General features: G+C 58.4%; 1 protein-coding gene across 3 annotated transcripts in view; it reads left to right on the top strand.

Annotated features, from left to right (window-relative positions):
• The first annotated feature begins 3,016 nt into the window (after window positions 1-3,016).
• The window catches only part of RAB11FIP5 (RAB11 family interacting protein 5), a 38,714-nt gene continuing 16,493 nt past the window's right edge, over window positions 3,017-25,237 (top strand). For all 3 annotated transcript variants that reach the window (XM_033059987.2, XM_033059986.2, XM_033059985.2), the window contains exons 1-3: window positions 3,017-3,399; window positions 21,262-21,701; window positions 23,268-23,946. In XM_033059987.2, coding sequence (XP_032915878.1) covers window positions 3,017-3,399; window positions 21,262-21,701; window positions 23,268-23,946 — 1,502 coding nt within the window. The remainder of the gene's footprint in view (window positions 3,400-21,261; window positions 21,702-23,267; window positions 23,947-25,237) is intronic.

Genomic DNA, 25,237 nt, shown 5'->3' with positions numbered 1-25,237 from the left:
TATGGAGGTAAAAGATGGGAGAGGAGGAGATGTGGCGGGAGCAGAGATAATCAGAGCATAAAAAACAGGGAAAAACAATCAAAAGAAGGGAAAATCAAAAGCAGATGCTGAGTAGGGATAAGGGGCAGCGGGAGCAGGCCCTGGACTGGAGGGATAATTGGATTTTAGCTCATCTCAGGGGCGATAAGAAATTCCTGGGGTAGGATTTTTATTCTTGTATGAAGCATATTTTAATGGGGTATTTGAATAGGGCTGGGGCAGCACACCCCGACTGAAAATGCAGGATTTGCTGCAGCTCGTGCTTGGGAGCTTTTTGGGGTGAAATGGGGCTCTTCCTGCAGTTTGGGGCAAGCAGGAGCCCCAAAAATAAGGAGAGGGACATGGGAATTATGGAATTTTGGGGCAGGAAGGGACCTCAGAGGTCTTGTGGTGTCCCCAAAACAAGGGGAATTATGGAATGATGGGGGCTGGACCTCAGAGCCCACTCAGTGTCCCCAAAAGCAGAGGAAGGACATGGGGATTATGGAATGGTGGGGCTGGAAAGAGACCTCAGAGCTGCTCAGTGTCCCCAAAAACAAGGGAAGGGACATGGGAATCATGGAATAGAGGGGCAGGAAGGGTCACAGAGCCTGCTCAGTGTCCCCAAAAGGAAGGAAAGGGACTAAGGAGCCATGGAATGTCTGTGCTGGAAGGGACTTCAGGGCTGGCTCAGTGTCCCCAAAAACAAGGGAAGGGACACAGAAATCGTGGAATGATGGGGGCTGGACCTCAGAGCCCGCTTGGTGTCCCCAAAAGCAAGGAGAGGGACACGGGAATTGTGGAATGTCAGTGCTGGAATGGACCCTGGGTCTGCTCAGTGTCCCCAAAACCAGAAGGGACACGGGAATTCTGGAATGTCGGTGCTGGAAGGGACCCTGGACCCCGCTCAGTGTCCCCAAAAGCAGGAGAGGGACATGGGACTCATGGAATGTTGGTGCCAGAAGGGGCTCAGGGCCCGCTCAGTGTCCCCAAAAGCAGGAGAAGGAACCCTGGGGCCCACTCAGTGTCCCCAAAAGCAGAAGGGACACGGGAATTGTGGAATGTCAGTGCCGGAGGGGCTCGGGGCTGGCTCGGCGCTGTCCCCAAAAGCAGGAGAGGGACACAGGAATTGTGGAATGTCGGTGCCGGAGGGGCTCAGGGCTGGCTCGGCGGTGTCCCCAAAAGCAGAAGGGACACGGGAATTTTTTGTGGAATGTCGGTGCCGGAGGGGCTCGGGGCTGGCTCGGCGGTGTCCCCGCACTGGAGCGGAACGGGCGCACCGGGGCCAGCGGAGATGGCAGCGATAGCGCAGGGCCCGCACCGAGCCCGCGGCCCGGCCGCCCCTTATCGCGGCGGGATCGGTCGCGATAACGGCACCGCGACCTTGCCCCGGGCACGGAACGGGCACGGAGCGGCGCGGGGTTAATTACGGGGGTTAATTGGCACTGGGGCCCCTTCCCTCACCTGGGAACCTCCGCAGGGAGGGGACGCGGGCACGGCTCGGTGCCACCGGGGAGGATCCGCGGGGACACCGGGAATGCGCGGGGACACCGGGAATGCGCTCCCGTGGGCACGGGAGAACGGCCCTGGGGGCACACGGGTGTGCGGGGCGCAGGGCACGGGTGGGCATGGGAACAGCTGGATATGGACACGGACATAGCTGGGCATGGGAAGAGCTGGGCATGGAAAAACCTGGGAATGGACGCAGCTGGGAATGGACACACCTGGACATGGAAAAACCTGGGAATGGACTCACCTGTGCGGGGACACACCTGTGTAGGGACATACCTGGGCATGGACGCATCTGTATGGGGACACACCTGGGCACGGACACACCTGTGCGGGGACACACCTGGGCATGGACACACCTGTGCGGGGACACACCCGTGCGGGGACACACCTGTGTAGGGACATACCTGGGCATGGACACATCTGTATGGGGACACACCTGGGCATGGACATACCTGTGCAGGGACACACCTGGGCGCGGACACACCCATGCTGGCACTCACGTGCACACCACACCCGTGGCGGGTCTGGGGACACACCGGCAGAGTCACGCCGGGGATGCGGGGCCGGCAGTGTCCCGGGCCGTGGGGATGCGCGTGTCGTGGGTGTGACCGCACGGGGGTGACCACACCGAGAGTGACCACACGGGGGTGACCACAGGGGGGTGATCGTACCGAGAGTGACCGCACCGGGAGTGACCGCACGGGGGTGACCACAGGGGAGTGACCACACCGAGAGTGACCGCATGGGTGTGACTGCACGGGGGTGACCACATGGGGGTGACCACACCGAGAGTGACCGTACGGGGGTGACCACAGGGGGGTGATCATACCGAGAGTGACCGCATGGGTGTGACTGCACGGGGGTGACCACATGGGGGTGACCACACCGAGAGTGACCGTACGGGGGTGACCACAGGGGGGTGATCATACCGAGAGTGACCGCATGGGTGTGACTGCACGGGGGTGACCACATGGGGGTGACCACACCGAGAGTGACCGTACGGGGGTGACCACAGGGGGGTGATCATACCGAGAGTGACCGCATGGGTGTGACTGCACGGGGGTGACCACATGGGGGTGACCACACCGAGAGTGACCGTACGGGAGTGACCGCACCGGGTCTGGGCGTCACCCCGGCCCCGCCCCGGCCCCGCCCCCTGCGCTCCCCGAGCCCCGCCTCCCCCTCTGGGGGGCGGAGTCAAGACGGGGTGGGGCAGCAGTGGGGCGGGGCTAGAGCCGCTCGCGGGGCGTGGCTACGCGTGGGGGCGTGCCCCAGCGCGAGGGTGGGGTCGGTTGGGGCGGGGCTAACGCCGGTGGGGGCGGAGCCGGAGCGCGCTGTGGGCGGGGCCCGCCCGCCGGTGTCGCTCGCGCTGCGGCAGCGGCGGCTCCGGAGCGGGGCCCGGCCCGGCCCGGCCGCTTCTCCCCGGCCCTGCCCCGTCCCGCACGGCCCCTTCTCGCAGCCCGGCCCGGCCCGGCCCCGCCCGGCCATGGCGCTGCTGCGGGCGGCCGCGCTGCCCTCCGAGGGCTGCCCGGCCTGGCTGCCCACTCACGTCCAGGTGACGGTGGTGCGGGCCCGCGGGCTGCGCTGCAAGGGCGGCGGCGCCGGCAAAGGCAAAGCGGGCGGCAGCGACGCGTACACCGTGATCCAGCTGGGCCGCGAGAAGTACAGCACCTCGGTGGCCGAGAAGAGCGGCGGCAGCCCCGAGTGGAGGGAGGAATGCGCCTTCGAGCTGCCCCCCGAGCCCGGGGCCTGCGCCGGGCTGCTGCTCACCGTGATGCACCGGGCGCTCGTGGGCATGGACCGGTTCCTGGGCCAGGCCCTGGTGCCGCTGGAGCCCGGCCGGCAGCGCGGCCGCGAGCCCGACGAGCGGTGAGTGCGGGGCACGGCCCGGCCCGGGCTGCGGCACCGGGGGTGGCGGCTGGGGACCGGGGATGGGCACATGGACCGGGCTGGGCACACGGACCGGGCTGGGCACACGGACCGGGGATGGGCACACGGACCGGGCTGGGCACACGGACCGGGCCGGGCACACGGACCGGGCTGGGCACACGGACCGGGGATGGGCACACGGACTGGGCTGGGCGCACGGACCGGGCTGGGCACACGGACCGGGGATGGGCACATGGACCGGGCTGGGCACACGGACCGGGGATGGGCACACGGACCGGGCTGGGCCATGGGATTGGTGTTCTGGGATCCTGTCACGGCATCCCTGGAGGGGCAGCGGGGTCACTGTGTGCCCCGGGCTGGGCACATGGACCGGGCTGGGCCATGGGATTGGTGTTCTGGGATCCTCCTGTGTCCCAGGGTGCTGTCACAGCATCCCTGCAGGGGCAGTGGGGTCACTGTGGGCCCCAGGGTGGGCATATGGAACCTGCCAGTGCCCTGGCATGGCTGTCACTGGGTCACTGTGTGTCACTGGGGGGTCACTGTGTGTCACTGTGTGCCCCGGGGTGGGGACATGGAACCCCCAGTGCCCTGGCACGGCTGTCACTGGGTCACTGTGTGTCACTGGGGGGTCACTGTGTGTCACTGTGTGCCCCGGGGTGGGGACATGGAACCCCCAGTGCCCTGGCACGGCTGTCACTGGGTCACTGTGTGCCCCAGGGTGCCCAGGGTGGGCACATGGAACACCCAGTGCCCTGGTATGGCTGTCACTGGGTCATTGTGTGCCCCAGGGTGGGCACACGGAACCTCTCATTGCCCTGGTGTGGCTGTCACTGGGTCACTGTGTGCCCCAGGGTGGGCACACGGAACCTCTCATTGCCCTGGCATGGCTGTCACTGGGTCACTCTGTGTCACTGTGTGTCACTGTGTGCCCCAGGGTGGGCACGTAGATCCCCCAGTGCCCTGGCACGGCTGTCATTGGGTTACTGTGTGTCACTGCAGGGTCTCTAGGTACCCAGGGTGGGGCACAAGGAATGCCCCAGTGCCCTGGCATGGCTGTCACCGGATCACTGTGTGTCACTGGGGGGTCACTGTGTGCCCCAGGGTGGGCACATGGAACCCCAATGCTCTGGCACGGCTGTCACTGGGTCACTGTGTGGCTCAGGATGGGGTCCCTGGGTACCCAGGATGGGCACAAGGAATCCCCCAGTGCCCTGGCATGTCTGTCCCTGGGTCCCTGTGTGTCACTGGGTCCATGTGTGTCACTGGGTCCCTGTGTGGCTCAGGATGGGGTCCCTGGGTACCCAGGCCAGGTGCTGGAGGAGGAAGGGCATCACGAATTGCATGGACAGCCTGGGGACGTGCCACAGGGATGAGGGTGTGGCAGGTCCTGGGGGCTCACCTGCCATCCCTGGGCTGTGCCTGCAGCAGGAGGGGTGGCACAGGCTCCCTGGTGCCCTGGGGACGTGTCCCGAGGCTGTGCTGGCATGTGTGACCCCCGAGGGACTCGGGGCATCGCAGGGCCCGGAGATGCTCCAGGAAGGACATGCTGGGAGGGGTGGGACATCACGGGTGCGCCAGGAAGGTGTTTGGAGCAGGGGCTGGCTCGGGTCCCTCTGTCACCCTGGGAGGGAATCGTGCTGGACAAGGCACCAGGGCATCCATCCATCCATCCATCCATCCATCCATCCATCCATCCATCCATCCATCCATCCATCCATCCATCCATCCATCATCCATCCACCCCCTGACAGGATGGCCCCAGCTCCATCTCCATCCTGGCAGGGCTCTCCTGGCACAGCTGCACCTCGTGGTTTGTCCCCTGATGGCTGCGGTGGCTTTGCAGCCCCCCCTTTGTCACTGGTTTGTGACCCCCAGTTTGGGGGTGCTGCCTCCAGCCCGAATCCCTGGGCATGGGGGAATTGCTGATCCTCCCCCTTCCCCAGAAGGGTTTAAAACAATCAGAAGGTTTTGGAGCCTTTGCCAAGCACAGAAATGCAGGAATGTGGCTGGAATTCCTGCAGGGAAGGACTTTTGGGGGTTTGTTGCACACAGACCTGGCTGGGCTGGTGGAGCAGAGCAGCCCCCCTGCTCCCTGGCCCCCCGGATCCCGGGAATTGTGCTTGGCTGGCTGCCCGAAGCTGCGGGCTTGGAGAGGAGCCTCCCTCGCCCTCCAGCCCGGGCAGTGCAGGGATTGGCAGCAAAAGGGGCTGCAAGAACTTTTCCCGTGGAGAAACGCAGCTCCACAGCCCTGGAGGCTCCGGCTGCCCCGAGATGGGAGCGTGGGCAGGAGCAGGAATGAGTAACCCCGCAGATCCTGGCTGGGAGTTTCCCCCCAGGGTTTATTTTGCTTTTCTAAGCCAAATGCCGGGAGGCCGGGCGGTGCCGGAGGAGCTGGGTCAGGATTTTTGGGGCCTAATTGAAACCAGCACCGACTGCAGGGCTTTGGGAGAGACACGGGGGATGTGGAACTGCTCCATGGTTTGGGGAATGAGCTGGGGCAGGGGCTTGGGGAGAGGATTTAGTGGAGCTGTGCAGAGCAGGAGCCTTGTGAGGCCCTGCCAAGGCTTGGTCTTTGCTCTGGGCTGTCTCAAAGGTCTCGACAGGGGCTGTTAATCCCACGGGAGCAATGTCCAGCCTGGCCAGACCCCGTGTCACAGCTGTGGTGACCCTGTGACACCGCTCCTGCAGCCAGGGGGATCCAGGCTGCCAGGCTGGGACATCCCCAGGGGGGTGGGGAAGGCTTCAGGGAGACCTTCCAGCACCTTCCAGGGGCTCCAGGAGAGCTGGAATTGGGGACAAGGCTGGAGGGACAGGACAGAGGGAATGGCTTCACTGGGAAAGAGGAGATTGGGCTGGGATGTGGGCAAGGAATTCCTGCCTGGGCTGGAATTCCCAGATTTGCTGCTCCTGGATCCCTGGAGTGTCCAAGGCCAGGTTGGACGTTGGGGACAGTGGACAGTGTCCCTGCCATGGATGGGGTGACACTGGATGACCTCCCAGGTCCCTTCCAGCCCACCCCATTCCAGGATTCTCTCATTTGCTGTCTCCCTTCCTCCCTTCCTGTGGCTTTGCTTGCATAAGGAAAATTCACTTCCCTTTGTGGCATTCAGCTTTTAAAACTCTTTATCTTCACCCCTGGCCCCCCAGGATGGAAGTGAGCATGGAAAACACGACAGAAGCTCTGAGCCTGTGTCCCGAGGGTGGTGCCAGCTCTGCAGCCTGGCTTTTGGAGCAGAATCCCAGGGGCTGGAGCTTGTCCAGCCAGGTGGGAGAAGGATCATGGGGAGCTCAGGGGGGTTTGGCTCTTTGGGAGCTACCAACCCGCTCAGACATCTGGAAACAACTTTGTTCAGGAGGAAACTTTGATTCCCAGATTAAAAAAGAGCAAAACAAACAGAGGGTGCCACCCTCGGGGCTGGCCCTGCTGAGCCCACCCAGGCCTGTGCTGGGGAGATAACGGGGCTGTGGGGCCGAGCCTCGGGGATCCCATCCTCACCCTGCTGCCAGCTGCAGCAAAGGATCCATTGTCACTGTGCTGACCTTGCTCTCATTTCCCTGCCGGTTTTTATTGCACAGAAACTCCACCGGTGATAATTATTATCCTTGTTTTCGGCCGGGTGGAAAATGTTCCGTCAAACTTGGACTCTTGTGCGGGAAGGAGCCGCCGGCGAGGCCGGGGGTGTTTACGAGCTGCCTCGTGCAGTTTAGTCTGGGTCATTTCAGTGCTCTGCCAGGGGAAAATCAACTCCTGCACTTGCACAAGAGCGGCCTGAGAGCTCTCATGGCCTTTTTGGGCATCCCAGGGTTTGCCCCATGCTCAGGCAGCTCCAGGATTGGGTTTGGCAGGCAAAGCAAGCTCTGAGCACTTGGTTTTTTGTGTGCCCAAAGAACCCTGGGCAGCATCTCTTGGTGCTCACCTCCCTCCCTGTCCTGTGCTCAGTCCCAGCTAAACCAGGGTGCAGCCCAGGAAAAGAGGCATTTTTGGGAACTCACAAGGCAGCTGCACCTTCTGCTTCCCAACATCCAGGAAATGTCCCTGGAGTCCCCTGTGGGACAGGGGGCTCATCCTGTGGGGTGGCAGCAGCCAGGGACTGTCCCCTCCATACCCAGCCCCTCTGCAGGCACCTGGGAGAGCTGGGAGTGCCCCAGGGATCCATCCAGCAGCCATCAGGCTGGGTTTGCATGGAATCAGAGAATCCCAGGGTGGTTTGGGTTGGGTGGGGCTGTAAAAGTCATCCAGTGCCAGCACTGCCAGTTCCATGGGCAGGGACACTTCCACTGTCCCCAATGTCCAACCTGGCCTTGGACACTCCAGGGATCCAGGAGCAGCCCCAGCAAATCTGGGAATTCCAGCCCAGGCAGGAATTCCTTGCCCAGATCCCAGCCCAATCTCCCCTTTCCCAGTGAAGCCATTCCCTGTGTCCTGTCCCTCCAGCCCGTGTCCCCAGTCCCTCTCCAGTGGATTTGCAGAACTTTCCTTTGGGAGAGCAGCATGGGAGGGGACATTGAGGGGACACAGGAGCTGCCTGAGAACCCAAAATATCCTTGATTTTGCTGTGTGCATGTGAGGTTGGTGGTGGGAGGAAGCAGCAAAAGTCCAAGATTTCCTGGGCTGGCTAAAGCCAGGCCTTGGTTGCCATTCCCTGGTCCCTTTGTTGCCATTCCTCCCTCTCTGAAGTTCTGTCCCACAGCTCTCCCAGCCCCTGGGACATGGGGGAGGTTAAAGGAGCAAACCCTGACCCAAACCCCAGGGCTTTGCAGCACAGGGCTCTGGGTTTGAGGGACAGGGAGGGCAGCAGGGATCAGCATTCCTGGCTCTGCTCTCCCTGCAGTGACTTGCAGTTGCTCCCTGGCTGCTGTCTGGGCTGGGAGCACAGGGAACTCGTCTGGGGGAGTTGTTCCCTCTGCAGAAATAGCTCAGCTCTGACTTCCCCAAAGCCCTTCCTGGCTGCACTTCCCTCTTCTTGTTCCTGTTCTGCCCAGCTGTGGGGACACAAGTGAGAGAGTCTGGGCTGCTGTGGGGCTGCAGAGGGTGGGACCCTCCTCTCCCCATCAGCCAATTTCCTTTGGCTGCCAGAGTCCTTGGGGCCACCAGGGCTTCTCTGCTCCACTGCTGATGGAGCTCCTCTGGTGAGCTCAGTGGAGAAGGGACAGAAAATTCCTTGGGTTTGGGGGGAGAGGTCATGGAGCCAGAGAGAGCACAGGGGGTTGTGAGCCCCAGCACTGGCACAGAGCTGGGACAAGGAAAGGGCTGAGGCAGAAAGGGCTGCCCAGTGATGGATGCTGCCCATCTGCTCAGTGCTGGGGCCGTGCAGGGGTCCCTCAGAGCCAGGGATGGTCCCAAATCCCCCACAGGGCTCCCTCACTCAGCCCCACACTAGGCACTTGTCCCTTCCCCTCCTTGTGGCAAAAGCTTTCCCTGGCACTGCCCTCGTGTTCCCCCTGGAATGGACCCGCTCTCATCTCCTCCTCCAGCCCCTCTGGACCTGTCAGCCCACGCTGTGCTGCTGCTATCTCCCTCCCTCCTTTAATGAAGATCATTAGCCCTGGAATGAGGCGGTGGCAGCCTGCAGGCTCAGGCTGGGGCATCTCCCTGGGGCTCTTTTCCATTCCCAGCGTGGCCCTGGCTCCTTGTCCCTCTCCCAGGGGACATTCTCCCACCCAGGCTTGGAGCTCTCTCTGCTCCCTCTGCAGCTCTGTCCTTGGCAAGTCTGTCCTCAGGCCCAGGAGAGGGAGAGACCTTGCAGTGGGGTGGGGAGGAAATTGCTGCTCTGGGAGAGATTTGGGATGGGAGGTTTCAATCCAAGGGCACAGAGCCCTTTTCCCTGGGGTCAGGGTGCCCAGCAAGGCTGGGGAGGGACTCTGAGGGGGCCAGGAGCTCCTTGGATGCCCTGACAGGGATGGCTTGGGGCTGAAAATGCAGCTCTGAGGCGTGGATGGGTCTGAGGAAGGAAACGCCCTGGTGTGTGGAAATGCTGCAGGGGAGGAGGGGGTGGAGCTGCCAAAAAGTGGGGCAGGATGCTCTGCTGAGAGGGGCACGGAGCCACCAGGGCTGGGGAGGGAGCTGTGGTGTCACCAGGGCTGGGATAACATCCATGGTGACACCAGGGCTGGGATAACATCCATGGTGACACCAGGGCTGGGATAACATCCATGGTGACACCAGGGCTGGGATAACATCCATGGTGACACAGGCTGGGATAACATCCATGGTGACACAGGATGGGATAACATCCATGGTGACACAGGCTGGGATAACATCCATGGTGACACAGGATGGGATAACATCCATGGTGACACCAGGGCTGGGATAACATCCATGGTGACACAGGATGGGATAACATCCATGGTGACACCAGGGCTGGGATAACATCCATGGTGACACAGGATGGGATAACATCCATGGTGACACAGGATGGGATAACATCCATGGTGACACAGGCTGGGATAACATCCATGGTGACACAGGATGGGATAACATCCATGGTGACACCAGGGCTGGGATAACATCCATGGTGACACCAGGGCTGGGATAACATCCATGGTGACACAGGATGGGATAACATCCATGGTGACACCAGGGCTGGGATAACATCCATGGTGACACAGGATGGGATAACATCCATGGTGACACAGGATGGGATAACATCCATGGTGACACAGGCTGGGATAACATCCATGGTGACACCAGGGCTGGGATAACATCCATGGTAACACCAGGGCTGGGATAACATCCATGGTGACACAGGATGGGATAACATCCATGGTGACACAGGATGGGATAACATCCATGGTGACACAGGCTGGGATAACATCCATGGTGAGCAGGATGGGATAACATCCATGGTGACACAGGCTGGGATAACATCCATGGTGACACAGGATGGGATAACATCCATGGTGACACAGGATGGGATAACATCCATGGTGACACCAGGGCTGGGATAACATCCATGGTGTCACCAGGGCTGGGATAACATCCATGGTGACACAGGCTGGGATAACATCCATGGTGACACCAGGGCTGGGATAACATCCATGGTGACACCAGGGCTGGGATAACATCCATGGTGTCACCAGGGCTGGGATAACATCCATGGTGACACAGGATGGGATAACATCCATGGTGACACAGGCTGGGATAACATCCATGGTGACACCAGGGCTGGGATAACATCCATGGTGACACAGGATGGGATAACATCCATGGTGACACCAGGGCTGGGATAACATCCATGGTGACACAGGATGGGATAACATCCATGGTGACACAGGATGGGATAACATCCATGGTGACACCAGGGCTGGGATAACATCCATGGTGACACAGGCTGGGATAACATCCATGGTGACACAGGCTGGGATAACATCCATGGTGACACAGGATGGGATAACAACCATGGTGACACAGGATGGGATAACATCCATGGTGAGCAGGATGGGATAACATCCATGGTGACACCAGGGCTGGGATAACATCCATGGTGACACAGGATGGGATAACATCCATGGTGACACAGGATGGGATAACATCCATGGTGACACAGGATGGGATAACATCCATGGTGACACAGGATGGGATAACATCCATGGTGACACAGGCTGGGATAACATCCATGGTGAGCAGGATGGGATAACATCCATGGTGACACAGGCTGGGATAACATCCATGGTGACACAGGCTGGGATAACATCCATGGTGACACCAGGGCTGGGATAACATCCATGGTGTCACCAGGGCTGGGATAACATCCATGGTGACACAGGCTGGGATAACATCCATGGTGACACCAGGGCTGGGATAACATCCATGGTGACACCAGGGCTGGGATAACATCCATGGTGTCACCAGGGCTGGGATAACATCCATGGTGACACAGGATGGGATAACATCCATGGTGACACAGGCTGGGATAACATCCATGGTGACACCAGGGCTGGGATAACATCCATGGTGACACAGGATGGGATAACATCCATGGTGACACCAGGGCTGGGATAACATCCATGGTGACACAGGATGGGATAACATCCATGGTGACACCAGGGCTGGGATAACATCCATGGTGACACAGGATGGGATAACATCCATGGTGACACAGGCTGGGATAACATCCATGGTGACACCAGGGCTGGGATAACATCCATGGTGACACAGGCTGGGATAACATCCATGGTGACACAGGCTGGGATAACATCCATGGTGACACAGGATGGGATAACATCCATGGTGACACAGGATGGGATAACATCCATGGTGAGCAGGATGGGATAACATCCATGGTGACACCAGGGCTGGGATAACATCCATGGTGACACAGGATGGGATAACATCCATGGTGACACAGGATGGGATAACATCCATGGTGACACAGGATGGGATAACATCCATGGTGACACAGGATGGGATAACATCCATGGTGACACAGGCTGGGATAACATCCATGGTGAGCAGGATGGGATAACATCCATGGTGACACAGGCTGGGATAACATCCATGGTGACACAGGCTGGGATAACATCCATGGTGACACAGGATGGGATAACATCCATGGTGACACAGGATGGGATAACATCCATGGTGACACCAGGGCTGGGATAACATCCATGGTGTCACCAGGGCTGGGATAACATCCATGGTGACACAGGCTGGGATAACATCCATGGTGACACCAGGGCTGGGATAACATCCATGGTGACACCAGGGCTGGGATAACATCCATGGTGTCACCAGGGCTGGGATAACATCCATGGTGACACAGGAAGGGATAACATCCATGGTGACACAGCATGGGATAACATCCATGGTGACACAGGATGGGATAACATCCATGGTGACACAGGATGGGATAACATCCATGGTGACACAGGATGGGATAACATCCATGGTGACACAGGATGGGATAACATCCATGGTGACACAGGATGGGATAACATCCATGGTGACACAGGCTGGGATAACATCCATGGTGACACCAGGGCTGGGATAACATCCATGGTGACACAGGCTGGGATAACATCCATGGTGACACAGGCTGGGATAACATCCATGGTGACACAGCATGGGATAACATCCATGGTGACACAGGATGGGATAACATCCATGGTGAGCAGGATGGGATAACATCCATGGTGACACCAGGGCTGGGATAACATCCATGGTGACACCAGGGCTGGGATAACATCCATGGTGACACCAGGGCTGGAATAACATCCATGGTGACACCAGGGCTGGGATAACATCCATGGTGACACAGCATGGGATAACATCCATGGTGACACAGCATGGGATAACATCCATGGTGACACAGGATGGGATAACATCCATGGTGACACAGGATGGCATAACATCCATGGTGACACCAGGGCTTGGATAACATCCATGGTGACACAGGATGGGATAACATCCGTGGTGACACAGGCTGGGATAACATCCATGGTGACACAGGATGGGATAACATCCATGGTGACACCAGGGCTGGGATAACATCCATGGTGACACAGGATGGGATAACATCCATGGTGACACCAGGGCTGGGATAACATCCATGGTGTGCAGGATGGGATAACATCCATGGTGACACAGGATGGGATAACATCCATGGTGACACCAGGGCTTGGATAACATCCATGGTGACACAGGCTGGGATAACATCCATGGTGACACCAGGGCTGGGATAACATCCATGGTGACACAGGCTGGGATAACATCCATGGTGACACAGGCTGGGATAACATCCATGGTGACACCAGGGCTGGGATAACATCCATGGTGACACAGGATGGGATAACATCCATGGTGACACAGGATGGGATAACATCCATGGTGACACAGGCTGGGATAACATCCATGGTGACACAGCATGGGCTCAGGATTCATTCCCTTTTCCCTTTTATTCATGTTTGACTCACTCCTGAGCATGAGTTGATGTGATGGATGAGCAATCCATGTGTCACCTGTTCCCAGAGCGGGTGTAGCTGCTGTTTGAGCCTGTGTGGGGCTGCTGTCCCTTCCCTGGGGTCGCTGTCCCTTCCCTGGGGCTGCTGTCCCTTCCCTGGGGTCCCTGTCCCTTCCCTGGGTTTTCTGTCCCTTCCCTGGGGTCACTGTCCCTTCCCTGGTGTTTCTGTCCCTTCCCTGGTGTTTCTGTCCCTTCCCTGGTGTTTCTGTCCCTTCCCTGGGGTCGCTGTCCCTTCCCTGGGGCTGCTGTCCCTTCCCTGGGGTTTCTGTCCCTTCCCTGGGGTTTCTGTCCCTTCCCTGGGGCTGCTGTCCCTTCCCTGGGGCTGCTGTCCCTTCCCTGGGGCTGCTGTCCCTTCCCTGGGGTCTCTGTCCCTTCCCTGGGGTCTCTGTCCCTTTGGAACAGGCATTCCCAAGCCCCTGGGTGCTGGTTCTGTGTGCAAGCCGTGCCATGGTGCTTCTCCCAGCTGGAAGTGGGAAGGATTTCCAGCAAATGGAGCTTGTCCTGTGCTCCCTGTGCCAGGAGTGGCTGCTCTGGGGGAGCCTGTGCAGCAGCTCCTGGTGCTCTGCAGTCACAGAGTCACCCCAGGGCTCCTCCTGGTTTAACTTTGGGCAGGGGCTCACAGCACTGCCAGTGTGACACAGGGACCTTGTCCCCTGTGCTGTGGTGTCTGGGCAGCTCAGGTCACTGGGTGACCACTGGGGTGGTTTATTGGCTGCTGGGGGTGCTGTGGAGTGTGAGCAGATAAATCCAGCTGAGCTGATATGTCCTGACTCCTGCTGTAAATGTTTGATGGTGTTTTACAGCTCCTTAAACCTCCCCTCCTTCCCTCTTCCCTCCTGCCCATCTTGTGCTGGAGAAAAGCCTCAGATTTTCTTAGCCCAGAGCAGTTTGAGGTGAAGCTGCTGCCCGTGCTCTTGTGCCAGCACTGTCCTGGTGGCTCAGGGCTCTTTTCTATCCCTGGGGTCTGTCCTGGTCCAAAAGCTCCATCCCATTATCCCAATCCCCATCCCAATCCCATTATCCCATCCCATCCCTCTGCTTGCCTCTGGGCCTTGCCCATGGAGCACCATCCCAGTGCTCCCAGTGCTCCCAATGCCATTCTCACACCCTTCCCAGTGCTCCCAGTGCCATTCCCACACCTTTCCCAGTGCTCCCAGTGCCATTCCCACACCATTCCCAGTGCTCCCAGTGCCATTCCCACACCATTCCCAGTGGTCCCAATGCCATTCTCACACCATTCCCAGTGCTCCCAGTGCCATTCCCACACCCTTCCCAGTGCTCCCAGTCCCATTCCCACACCATTCCCAGTGCTCCCAGTGCCATTCCCATACCATTCCCAGTGCTCCCAGTGCCATTCCCACACCCTTCCCAGTGGTCCCAGTGCCATTCCCACACCATTCCCAGTGCTCCCAGTGCCATTCCCACACCATTCCCACACCATTCCCAGTGCTCCCAGTATGCCATTCCCAGCAGGAAGGGGCAGCCCTGGGCCCAGCCCAGCCCCACAAGGAGCAGCTCCCTGTCTGGAGCACAGCCTGGGGTGCAGCAGCAGCTGGGACACAGCAGGGCTGGGTTTCCCTGCTTTCCAGGCTGTTCCTGCCATCGTGTCCCACTGCAGTGACAATGTCTCTGTGAGCGCAGCCAGTGCCATCTGTGCTGGCATTTTCTCACCTGGCTGTCCCAGTGGAGCACCAGCACCATGCCCAGCAATTCCTGCCCTTCCCCAGCTGCTGCTGCTCATTGCTGAGCCCTCTGGAGCTGTCAGGGGAGCAGGGCTGGGCTGTGCAAGGAGCTGGGGGCTGGTTCTTGGAGCTTGTTTGTGAGCACTTCTGGGAAGAACATTTGGAGAGATGAACTTCCCACCTCAGCTGCTCCATGGGCAGGGGAATCAGCCTGTGTTTGTTTTCCATCTGTGCTCTGAGCAGCTCTCAGGGATCACCTGGCAGGATCAGCCATCCAAAACAGCTCTGGAGCCAGCCCTGCTGACACCAGCACAGCACTGGTGGGGGAAGCTGGGCCAGGAACACACAGCCACACTGAAAAACACAAAATTCCCCGGGGCTGGGCTGTTTTCCACCCTGTGCTTCCCCTCCTGGGTAGGTGAGCTTCCTGCTGGCCCAGCTGCAGGCTCAGGGCAGTGTTGTTGTGCTGGGCTCTCAGGGGCTGTGCCAGGAGGAGCTGGGCTCTGCTTTCCCTGCCTTGGCTCCTCCGTGCCCTGCCCTGCCCTGCTCTGTCACTGTGGCAGCCCAAGGCAGCTGATTTAAGGCTGGGGCTCTCGTGCCCTTGTTGCAGGGATGAATCAGCAGATCCTGCCAGGCTGGAGCAGTCTGGGAGAGCCTCTGGGATGTGTCTGTGTCTGACTGCAGCTCTGAGCTGGGCAGGGCACAATTCCTGCTGGGGTTGAGATGCTTGGTGCTTTTGGGAGGCTGTGGGGGGCTCCTGAAGGGGAAGGTGAAGCTCCAGCTGTGCCTCCTTCCCTGGGGCATCCCTGAACCCCAGGAGTCACCAAGGGACTGCATTCCCTGAGGAAACTCCCTGGAGCTCCCTGCTGGAAGAGCACTGGGACCAGTCTGAGCGGGGAACTGGAGGCCCTGGTGCCCAGGGTGTGGTGAGCAGGGCTGCTGGGGCACAGCAGCTGAGCTGGAGCTTGGAGGGGGATCTTCTGGGGACCCCAGACAGAAACAGCAGAGGCTCTATATCCTCCCTGGAATAACCCATGTCCTTTTGGGAATAACCCAGGTCCTTTTGGGAATGACACAGGTCCTCCTGGAATGACCCAGATCCTTTTGGGAATGACCCAGGTCCTTTTGGGAATGACCCATGTCCTCCTGTTATGACCCATTGCTCTCCTCATCCCAGTGTCCATTGGTGATCCCAGACCAGTTTGGATCAGCCCAGGGATGATTTGGGATGCTGTCCTGATCACCCCAGGCATGGTTTGGGATGCTGTCCCAATATCCCAGGGATGGTTTGGGATGCTGTCCCAGGAAGCTGCTGCTGGGGGGGAGGCTTTGTCTCTGTGCTTGGCTTTGTGCTGAAGGAGTTCCTTGGCTTTGTGCTGAAGGAATTCCTGGCTCCAGAGGGGTGTGGAAGGGACAGGGTGATGGAAACCTCGGGGCAGGGTTGGTGTTACCATCCTGTTGGGCTGGCTCTGTGTCCCTCCCCACCCCAGAGGTGCTGGGGCAGTGCTCCCAAGCCCTGAGGGGTTTCTCACAGATGGGGAGAGCAGTGCCCAGGCAGTTCCCCCTGCAGCTCTGAGACCCCTGGCACTGTTTCATTGGGCAGGGGGTCCCTGTCCCTCCTTAGCCACATTCCCATGCTCCTGTTTCCCCATGGCTCAGCCTGTCCAGCCCAGGATGCTGCAGGAGGAGGAGGCAGCTCTGTTTTTGGGAGCTGCAGCAGCTCTGTGTCTGCTCTCTGTGCCTCTCACTGATCCTGACAGCAGCAGATGTAAAAATAAACCCTGGGTGCTGTGCCCAGGCTGCCTCTGGCAGTGCTCACGGAGCAGAGGGGTTCCCAGCAGTGTCAGGGAGAGCTGGGCTGTGCTCATTAACCACCCTGACCTAAATGAGAGGGGTGGGAGCTGTGCCACACGTGGCTTTGCCAGTCCCTGTGCCAGCCCAGGAATGGGAGCTGCTCCCCTGGGAGCCCCCAGCAGCTTCCCCTTTGCAGGGAGCTCTCTGTCTGAGGTTTCTCTGTGCCCAGCTGGGTGAGGCACTGCTTCCTTCCCCTCTGCCAGCCCAGGCTGCTCCCCAGACCCTTCCCTGTGCATGGGTGACAGACCCTGGGGTCCCTCACTGTGGGGATGCACACACAAAATGTGCATTCGGTTTGTATTTAATGTTTGTGTTCTCTCTATTACAAATGTTACACAGTTCTCAGCAAGAGCAAACTTCCCCAGCCTGTTCTTGTGCCTTCCACCTGGCTGGGGCTGCATTCCCTGGATGTGTCACCCTGGAGGTGTCCCATGGATGTGTCACCCTGGAGATGTCCCTGGGCTCTCCATTCCCTGGATGTGTCACCCTGGAGGTGTCCCTGGGCTCTCCATCCCATGGAGGTGTCCCTGGGCTCTCCATTCCCTGGATCTGCCACCATGGGTTTGTCACTCTGGAGGTGTCTCATGAGTGTGCCACCCTGGATTTGTCCCATGGATTTGTCACTCTGGAGGTGTCCCTGGGCTCTCCATTCCCTGAATTTGTCACTCTGGAAGTGTCCCTGGGCTCTCCATTCCCTGGATTTGTCACCCTGGAGGTGTCCCCATGGATTTGTCACCCTGGAGGTGTCCCTGGGCTCTCCATTCCCTGGAGGTGTCCCTGAGCTCTCCATTCCCTGGATTTATCACTCTGGAGGTGTCTCATGAGTGTGCCACCCTGGATTTGTCACTCTAGAGGTGTCCCTGGGTCCTTCATTCCCTGGATGTGCCACCCTGGAGGTGTCCCTGGGCTCTCCATTCCCTGGAGGTGTCACCCTGGAGGTGTCCCTGGGCTCTCCATGTGCCACAGGATGTCACCTATAATTTTTACAGCCAGCAAAGGCTGTGTGGGGCTGGGAGCCCTGCAGACCTTGGGAGGATCCCTCAGCCTGGGTGGCTGTGAGTGGTTTGTGCTGGGTGTGCAGGAGCTGATCCCTCCAGAACACCCCAGATCAGATCCCTGTGCATCCCTGGGGCTGGGTGTGAGTGTTTGTGCTGGGTGTGCAGGATCCCTCCAGAACACCCCAGATCAGGTCCCTGTGCATCCCTGGAGCTGGGTGTGCTTGGCACAGCTCCCTCCATCCCCCTGCACTCCAGAGTGTGACTGATGTAACCCAGTTCTGCTCCTTCAGACACAGAAAAGGGATTTTGTGTTTGTTTTCTGTGTTTGTTGTCTATTCACATAAAAAATGTCTTGTCACTCTCCAGGGTGTCACCTTGGGTGGTTCTAATTCAGATCCCTCCAGGGCAGCTCCTGGAAGGAATTTGGGAAACCAAGGGCTGTGGGATGGGGTTCCTGCTGAAAAGCTGCTGTGGGAGTTTGGGTGTTGCTGTCTGGGATTTGATCCCTCCCCAATCCCAGGAGTTTGCACCTCCTGTTTCCACTGGGGCTGATTCATAAAAAATCCCAGGCACAGGACCTGGAACAGCTGAATCCTCCCAAACCCTCCTCCTGTGCCCTAAACTGAGAGCTCAGCCTAAAAATAGCCCTGTTGCCTGTTGGAGGTGTAGCCCTGAGTGTTGGTGAGCTCTTGGGAACCAAAAATAGCTCCAGGCTCCCAGCACAGCAGAGGTTTTGTGGGGCAGCTCAGGCTCAGCCCCCCATTCCCTGGATGCTCCCAGGGCTGTGATGGGCTGGGAGGTGCTGGGGCATGTCCAGCTATTCCATCCCTCCCTCCTTTCCCTGGGTTAATTCTCCCTGGTTTTTTCATGGGGTGATGTAAGGTACAAAAACTCCTTTCAAGAGTTCTTTCTTTTTCCTGTGTGCTGCTCCAGCCCTCCCCAGCTGCAGCCCTTCCCTCCTGAGCTGCTTCCAGCTCCTGCATTAAAGTGAACTTTGAAGTGGGGTTTAAAAATGGGATGTTCCAGGCAGCCTTTTCCCCTCCAGCCCTTTGGGAAGTGTCCTCCTGCTGCCCCTGCTCCTGCTCCCTCTTCTGTGCTTCAGCCTCTTCTGTTCATGTGCCTTGCTCTAAAGGGTTAATGCTGCCTTTTTCCATGGATTTGGTTTTTTTTTCCTGCATGGATATTGTCAAGCTTGCAGCCTGGGTACTGAACATTTTACAGTGGGATGGGATAAGTGAGTGGTGGGAATTGGAGTGGATTCACTGGGATTTAATTTTGTGTCTGTGCCCAGCAAAGTCCCTGCAATTTGTGTGGTGAAGGACCTGGGTGCTTCCAGCTGTGCACCTGGAATATTGGGATATTGGGATATTGGAATATTGATCAGGGAATTGAGGGATTCTGTGTCCCCCTCATAGGATCCCAGATTGGTTTGGGTTGGAAGGGACCTTTAAACCCATCCAATCCCCCTTTCAACACCTCCCACTGTCCCAGTTCCTCCAAGACCTGTCCAGCCTGGCCTGGGACACTTCCAGGCTGTGGGGTGGCATTCCCAGCTCCTCCCTTCATCCAGGCTGTGAGAACTTCCCTGGCAGAGATTCAGGAACTCCTGGAGGACACAATTCCAATTTTCTCCTCACCTTGGTGATTCCAGCATGATCCCATCCCATCCCATCCCATCCCATCCCATCCCATCCCATCCCATCCCATCCCATCCCATCCCATCCCATCCCATCCCATTTTCCTTCCCATTTTCCTTCCCTGTTTTTTTCCTTCTCAGTGACTTCACTCTCCAAGTAGATGTGAGACACCACTGGGATTTTTATTTTCTGGGAAGTTGTTAATGCATGTCAGAGCTGTCTTCACCTCCCATTGCTCCCAGGAAGCAGAGCATGGAGAAATGGGATCTGTCCCAACCCTGCACATTTCCTTGTGCCTTGTTAAGTGGAATTTGAATCAGAAATTCGTTGAACACTTGGTTCTGGGCAGGATCAGGGCTGTGCTGTGCTGGGTTCCTGCTCATCCTGCTGCAGCTGCCTGGAGCTGGAGATGCTGTGGGGAGAAGGAAGTGATTTTTGGGAAGGAACATTTATTTCCCCGTGGCCTGTGTTTGGTGCTGCCCCATTGGGATGTGGAAATGGAGAGCCAGAGGGTGGCTCTGGGTGTGTCCTGTGTTGGTGTCCCCAATTCCACCGTTCCTCCCTGCTGGCAGCAATCCATTCCCCCTCCCCTCCCATTCCAGAGGCTGCTCCATGCCCTGAGGAGCTAAAGGAGCTAAAGGGAGTTGGGGGTGTGTTCACCTTGTGCAGTGAATGTTTTCCATTTCCATGGCAGAGTTTGGAGCAGTCTGTGCTGTGGGTTTTGTGTGGGCTGGGACAGCAGGAAGCATTCCCAGTAATCCTCTGGAATCAGTGGGGGTTTGTGCTGGATGTGGCTCCTTCTGGAGCTGTCACCATGAGCTGCGGTGGGAATGTGGGAATTGCCCCCAAATCAGCAGCCTGGCAAGGGTGGGGCTGTGTTGGGTGGGGAATTGCCCCCAAATCAGCAGCCTGGGAAGGGTGGGGCTGTGTTGGGTGGGGAATTGCCCCCAAATCAGCAGCCTGGCAAGGGTGGGGTTGTGTTAGATGGGGAATTGCCCCCAAATCAGCAGCCTGGGAAGGGTGAGGCTGTGTTTGGGCTGGAGCTCCTGGGATGCACCATCCTTTAAAGCACTTGGTCCAAGGACACTTCAAACCTGAGCATCTGTATTGGAGTGGGACACAGCAGGTCTGGCAGAAAGTTGATTGAATGCATGCTGCTGAGTTCCTTTGCCATTCTGGGTCAGTCTCTGCTGGAAGGATCCCTGAGTCACCGGCTCTGGGATATTTAAATCATGAGCACAAAGCGCCAGTGGCTTTGTCTCCTTCCCAGCACAGCCCCCAGCTCCCCCTGGAAGATCACAGTGGTGTCTGGCAGGGTGAGTGAGGTGGAGTTTGCAGGTTCTGTGGTGCATTTGGGGTAAGGATGGGGTGGGGATGGAGCTGCAGTGTCAGGGAGGGCCAGGTCCCGTGTACCACTCTGTGTGCGGTGTCTGTGTCTCTGACTTGGGGTTTAGGTGACACCTGGGACACTTGGGCTGGAATCCCAGCATCACTGAGCTTGGAAAAGCCCTCCTGGATCACTGAGCCCAGCCTGTGCCCAATGCCCACCTCCAGGGATGGGCACTCCAGCCCTCCCTGGGCAGTTCCAGCATTTCCCAGCCCTTTTCCTGGAGAAACTCGTGCTGGACACTGCTGGTGCTTTCTCCCAGCCAGCAGAATTTCCTCTGGAGATGACAGAGGGCCCTTCCCCTTGTGTCCCCTGTGGCTGCAGGTGGCACAAGCTGCACTCCAAGGCTGGGAAGAAGGAGAAGGAGCGCGGTGAGATCCTGGTGAGCATCCAGTTCACGCGGAACAGCCTGACTGCCAGCATGTTCGACCTGTCCGTGAAGGACAAGCCCCGCTCGCCCTTTGGCAAGCTCAAGGACAAGGTGACAGGCAAGAAGAAGTATGAATTGGAGTCAGCCTCTGCCATCATCCCCAGCAGCATGGCAGCCCTGGATGTGGAGGATGACTTTGAGCTCGGGGGCAAGAAATCCAGAGTGAAGGGGTTCTTCCTGAAGAGCAAACTGCGCAAATCCTCCCTGAGCCAGTCCAACACCTCCCTGGGCTCTGACAGCACCATCTCCTCTGCCAGCCTGAGCCTGGCAGCCACTGCCCCCGAGGCCACCAGGTCCCCCAGCAGACAGGGCAGCCTGTCCACCGAGCGCTCTGGTAAGAGGATCAGGGATAATCCCCCCCTGCTTTTCCCCTTTCCTTTCTTTGCAAGGGGTGTTGAGACTTCCCTGCAGCTCTGTTAACTGATTGTGTACCCAGGCACAGAGTCAGGGAATTGTGCATTTGGTTGGGTTGGGAAAGCCCTTCAGGGTCATGGAGTCCAAATGTTCCCCCAGCACTGCCACCACTGTCTGTGTCCCCAAGTGCCACATCCACAGGGCTCTGAAATCCCTCCTGGATTGGGGACTCCAGCCCTGCCCTGAGCAGCTGTGCCAGCCCTGCCCAGCCCTTGCAGCCCTGTTAGTGGAGAAATCTTCCCTAAATCTCCCTGAGGCCGTTCCCTCTCCTCCTGTCTCTGTTCCCAGAGCCTGACCCCCCGGTGTCCCCTCCTGTCAGGGAGTTGTGCAGAGCCACAAGGTCCCCCCTGAGCCTCCTTTTCTCCAGGATGTCACTAAGAGGTGACATCCTGCACAAACCCCCAAGACCTGTGTGCTGGCACTGAGGTGTTTGCCAGAACAGGAGAACACCCCAGATTTTGCTTTAAGTGTTTGTACCACGAAACCCCAGGATCTGGAGGTTCTTCAGGGGCTGTTCCTGCTCAGTCCCTGCAGGAGGGGCCGGGCTGGGCTGGGCTGGGCTGGGCTGGCCCTGCCCTGGGTCATTGCTGTCCCTAATGAGCTGAAACGGGGCTGGCTCCAGTGATTAAAACAATCTGAACTCTTGGCACTCCCAGGGCAGTGATTTACAAACAAAAAAGGCCCTTGTAGGGAATTAATTCTGCCTTGGAAACAAATCTATAATTGAATGGTTCAGCTGGCTGCAGACAGCTCATTGCCAGGGTGGGTGGGAGTCCCTGGGGAGCAGTGTGGCTTCTGCTGGGTGACATTCCCATGCTGGTTCCATCATCCTTGGGATCAGCCCTGCAGCTACTGGGAGTTTCCCTTCTCATGCAGGGCTTGGAACTGGGTGATCTTTAGGGTCACTCCCTGCCCAAACCATCCAGGATCCTGTGAAGGGAGCAGCATCTCCAGCTGGGAGCAGTGAGCAGCTGTGCCAGCTGTTTTCCTTGGGTTCTCCATGACTTTTACCCCCAAAAACTGGCAGTAGCCACAGGGTCATAGAATCATGGGATTGTTAAGGTTGGAAAAGATTTTTGGGATGGTCAAGCCCAGCCCTTGAGGCAGTGGGAGGGAGGTGGAGGCACTCACTGGACCCTCCTGGCTGCTCACAGGGGTCGTGGCCCCATCCTCTCTTGTTCAGTGCAGACTCCTGAGTCACATGGAAGCTTTAAAACCCTTCATGAGGAGCTTCTGGGGAGTTCCTTGTGTTTATTACCAACCTGAGATCCTCTCAGATCCTGGGTTTGTCACCTCACAGAGCCTCCCCTGGGGCTCCTCCTGTGTCTCCTGTATGGCTGCACACCTGTGAGCTGTGCTTTGCATGTCCAGGAGTTTGGAAAGCCTGGCAGGGAGCAGGCTGTGAGGGACAGGTCTGGAATGATTTCACAGGTGGGAGAGGACGATGCTGTACCCACGGCCTCACTTGTTCTGTTTGCTTCCCCAGTGAAAGAGCTGCTGGCCTCGCCGAAGCTGAGCCACAAGAGAGCCTTCAGTGACGACGTGTCCCAGCTCAGCCCGGCCCAGCTGGAGCCCAGAGCCCCCCAGAGCCCCCAGGGCAGGCAGGAGCCCCCGGGCCGCTCCTCGCTCTGCATCAACGGCAGCCACGTGTACGGGGAGGACTCGGCCCCGCGGGTCCCCCCCGGCTCTGCCCCGCTGCCCGTGCCTCCCCGCAGGCAGGACGAGCCTCTGGCCTTCACCCCCCTGCCCCCCGAGCCCCAGGAGCTGCCCTGGGGGCTGGGCAGCCTGGAGAGGGCCCAGCAGAGGGACGAGCCCAGGTTCATCCCCTCCCCTCCCAGCCTGGCGCTGCAGGAAGAGCTCAAGGTGTCCACCAAGGCCGTGACCCTCAGCAACCACCTGGGCAGGGCCAGGATGGAGGAGAGCAGAGCCAGCCAGGCTGCAGCTCCTGCTGCCACCTCCACGGAGCCAGGCAAGGACACAGCAGCTGAGGACAGCAGGAAGGAGGACAAGAAAGCCAAGGGAGGCTTCTTCCACCACGGGGGCGCCCGGAGCGACGCGGGGGGCAGAGGGGACAGAGGGACCCCCGTCCACCCTGCGGGGGAGGAGAGGAGTAAGAGCAGCTGGTTTGGGTCCAAGGAGCCCAAAGAGTCTCCTCAGAAACCCAGGTCAGTGCAAGGGGCTGTGGAGGTCCAGGCTGGTGATTCCTGCCCCAAATTCCCATCTCCTGGCTGCTCCTGGGACTGCTCAGGCAAGGTCAGGGCAGGGAAATGATTCCTTGCCCTGAAATGTCTCAAAGGGAAGAGGATTTCCCTGGATCCTCTCCTGCTTTCAGGAACCACCTCTGCTGGATGTGGGCTGTGTTTTCCTCTGTGGGAAGGGAGGGATTCCCTCCGTGGAGAGGTTTCCCTCAGCAGAGTGAGGCTCACTGTGGTCACACCAAGTGGTTCTGTGGCCTCCAAAGGAAGGATCATTATCCTTGAATGAGCTGGAAAAGCTTCCCTGGCAGTCAGGCTGGGATGTGGGATATTGGGATGTGTGATCACATTCTTGTTGTGAGCCCCACACCCCTGACAGGGCCTGCTCAGGGTGCAGCACTTTGGTTACATGAGGTATCACCAACACTCCCAGAGTCACTAATCCCAACCCTGCTCCTTCCTCTTCTCATCCCACCCAGCCTTCCCTTCTCCCAGTTACAAATCTCTAACTGTTCTTGCTTTGTGTGGTGATTCATCCCTCCAAACCCTCGGGTTTTGTGATGTTTGTGCTGTTCCTGTGAGGAATTTGTCACTCCTGGAGCTGAGCTGGCAGTCCAGAGGTCGAGGGTGTTGTGAGTGAGAGGCAGGAAATGGGGTTAAAATCAGCCAGAGCAAAGAGCCAGCACTCAGAGCTGCTTCACTCTGCTTGGTTTGCTAGGGGGTTTTCTAATCTGGGCTGACTTTAACCTAATGTATTCAGCAGAAGGATTTGAGTTCAGTCTGAGTCTCTAATGAAAGGGCACTCCTGGTTTATTCCCATAACCTGGCTCCCACATGGGTTAAACCTGCAAAGGGATGAGCACATCCCTCAGGCTGGCTCCAGAGCCAGCCCCAAACTCCTCCTGTCCTCTGGAAGGTGTCATGCTGCTGGTGAGGCAGAGCTGGGGACACTGGGGCAGGAATATCAGGAATGTCCCATCCCAGAGCTCTGTCCCACAAAGTCCATCCTTGGGAAGGACCAGGCAGGATGTGTGAGATGTGTGAGCTCTGTCCCACTCCAGCAGCAGGAGAAACAAGTGTGAGGTGTGGGGGCTGCTGCTCTCTGCATCCTGTCCTTGAGGAAGGACAGACTATTCCCACTCAAGATCCTTTTAATTTTTCTTTCTAATTTTGGGATAAGAAACCTGCTCATTAGGGCCTAGAATAAAAAATCAAGGCTTAAAAATCCTGCTGTATCCAGGCAGTGACTCCAAAAGTGCCT

Source organism: Catharus ustulatus, chromosome 5 (assembly GCF_009819885.2).
Source record: "Catharus ustulatus isolate bCatUst1 chromosome 5, bCatUst1.pri.v2, whole genome shotgun sequence".
NCBI classification, from domain to species: domain Eukaryota; kingdom Metazoa; phylum Chordata; class Aves; order Passeriformes; family Turdidae; genus Catharus; species Catharus ustulatus.
Note: the sequence above shows the minus strand (reverse complement) of the source record. Positions and strands in the feature narration are given on the sequence as shown.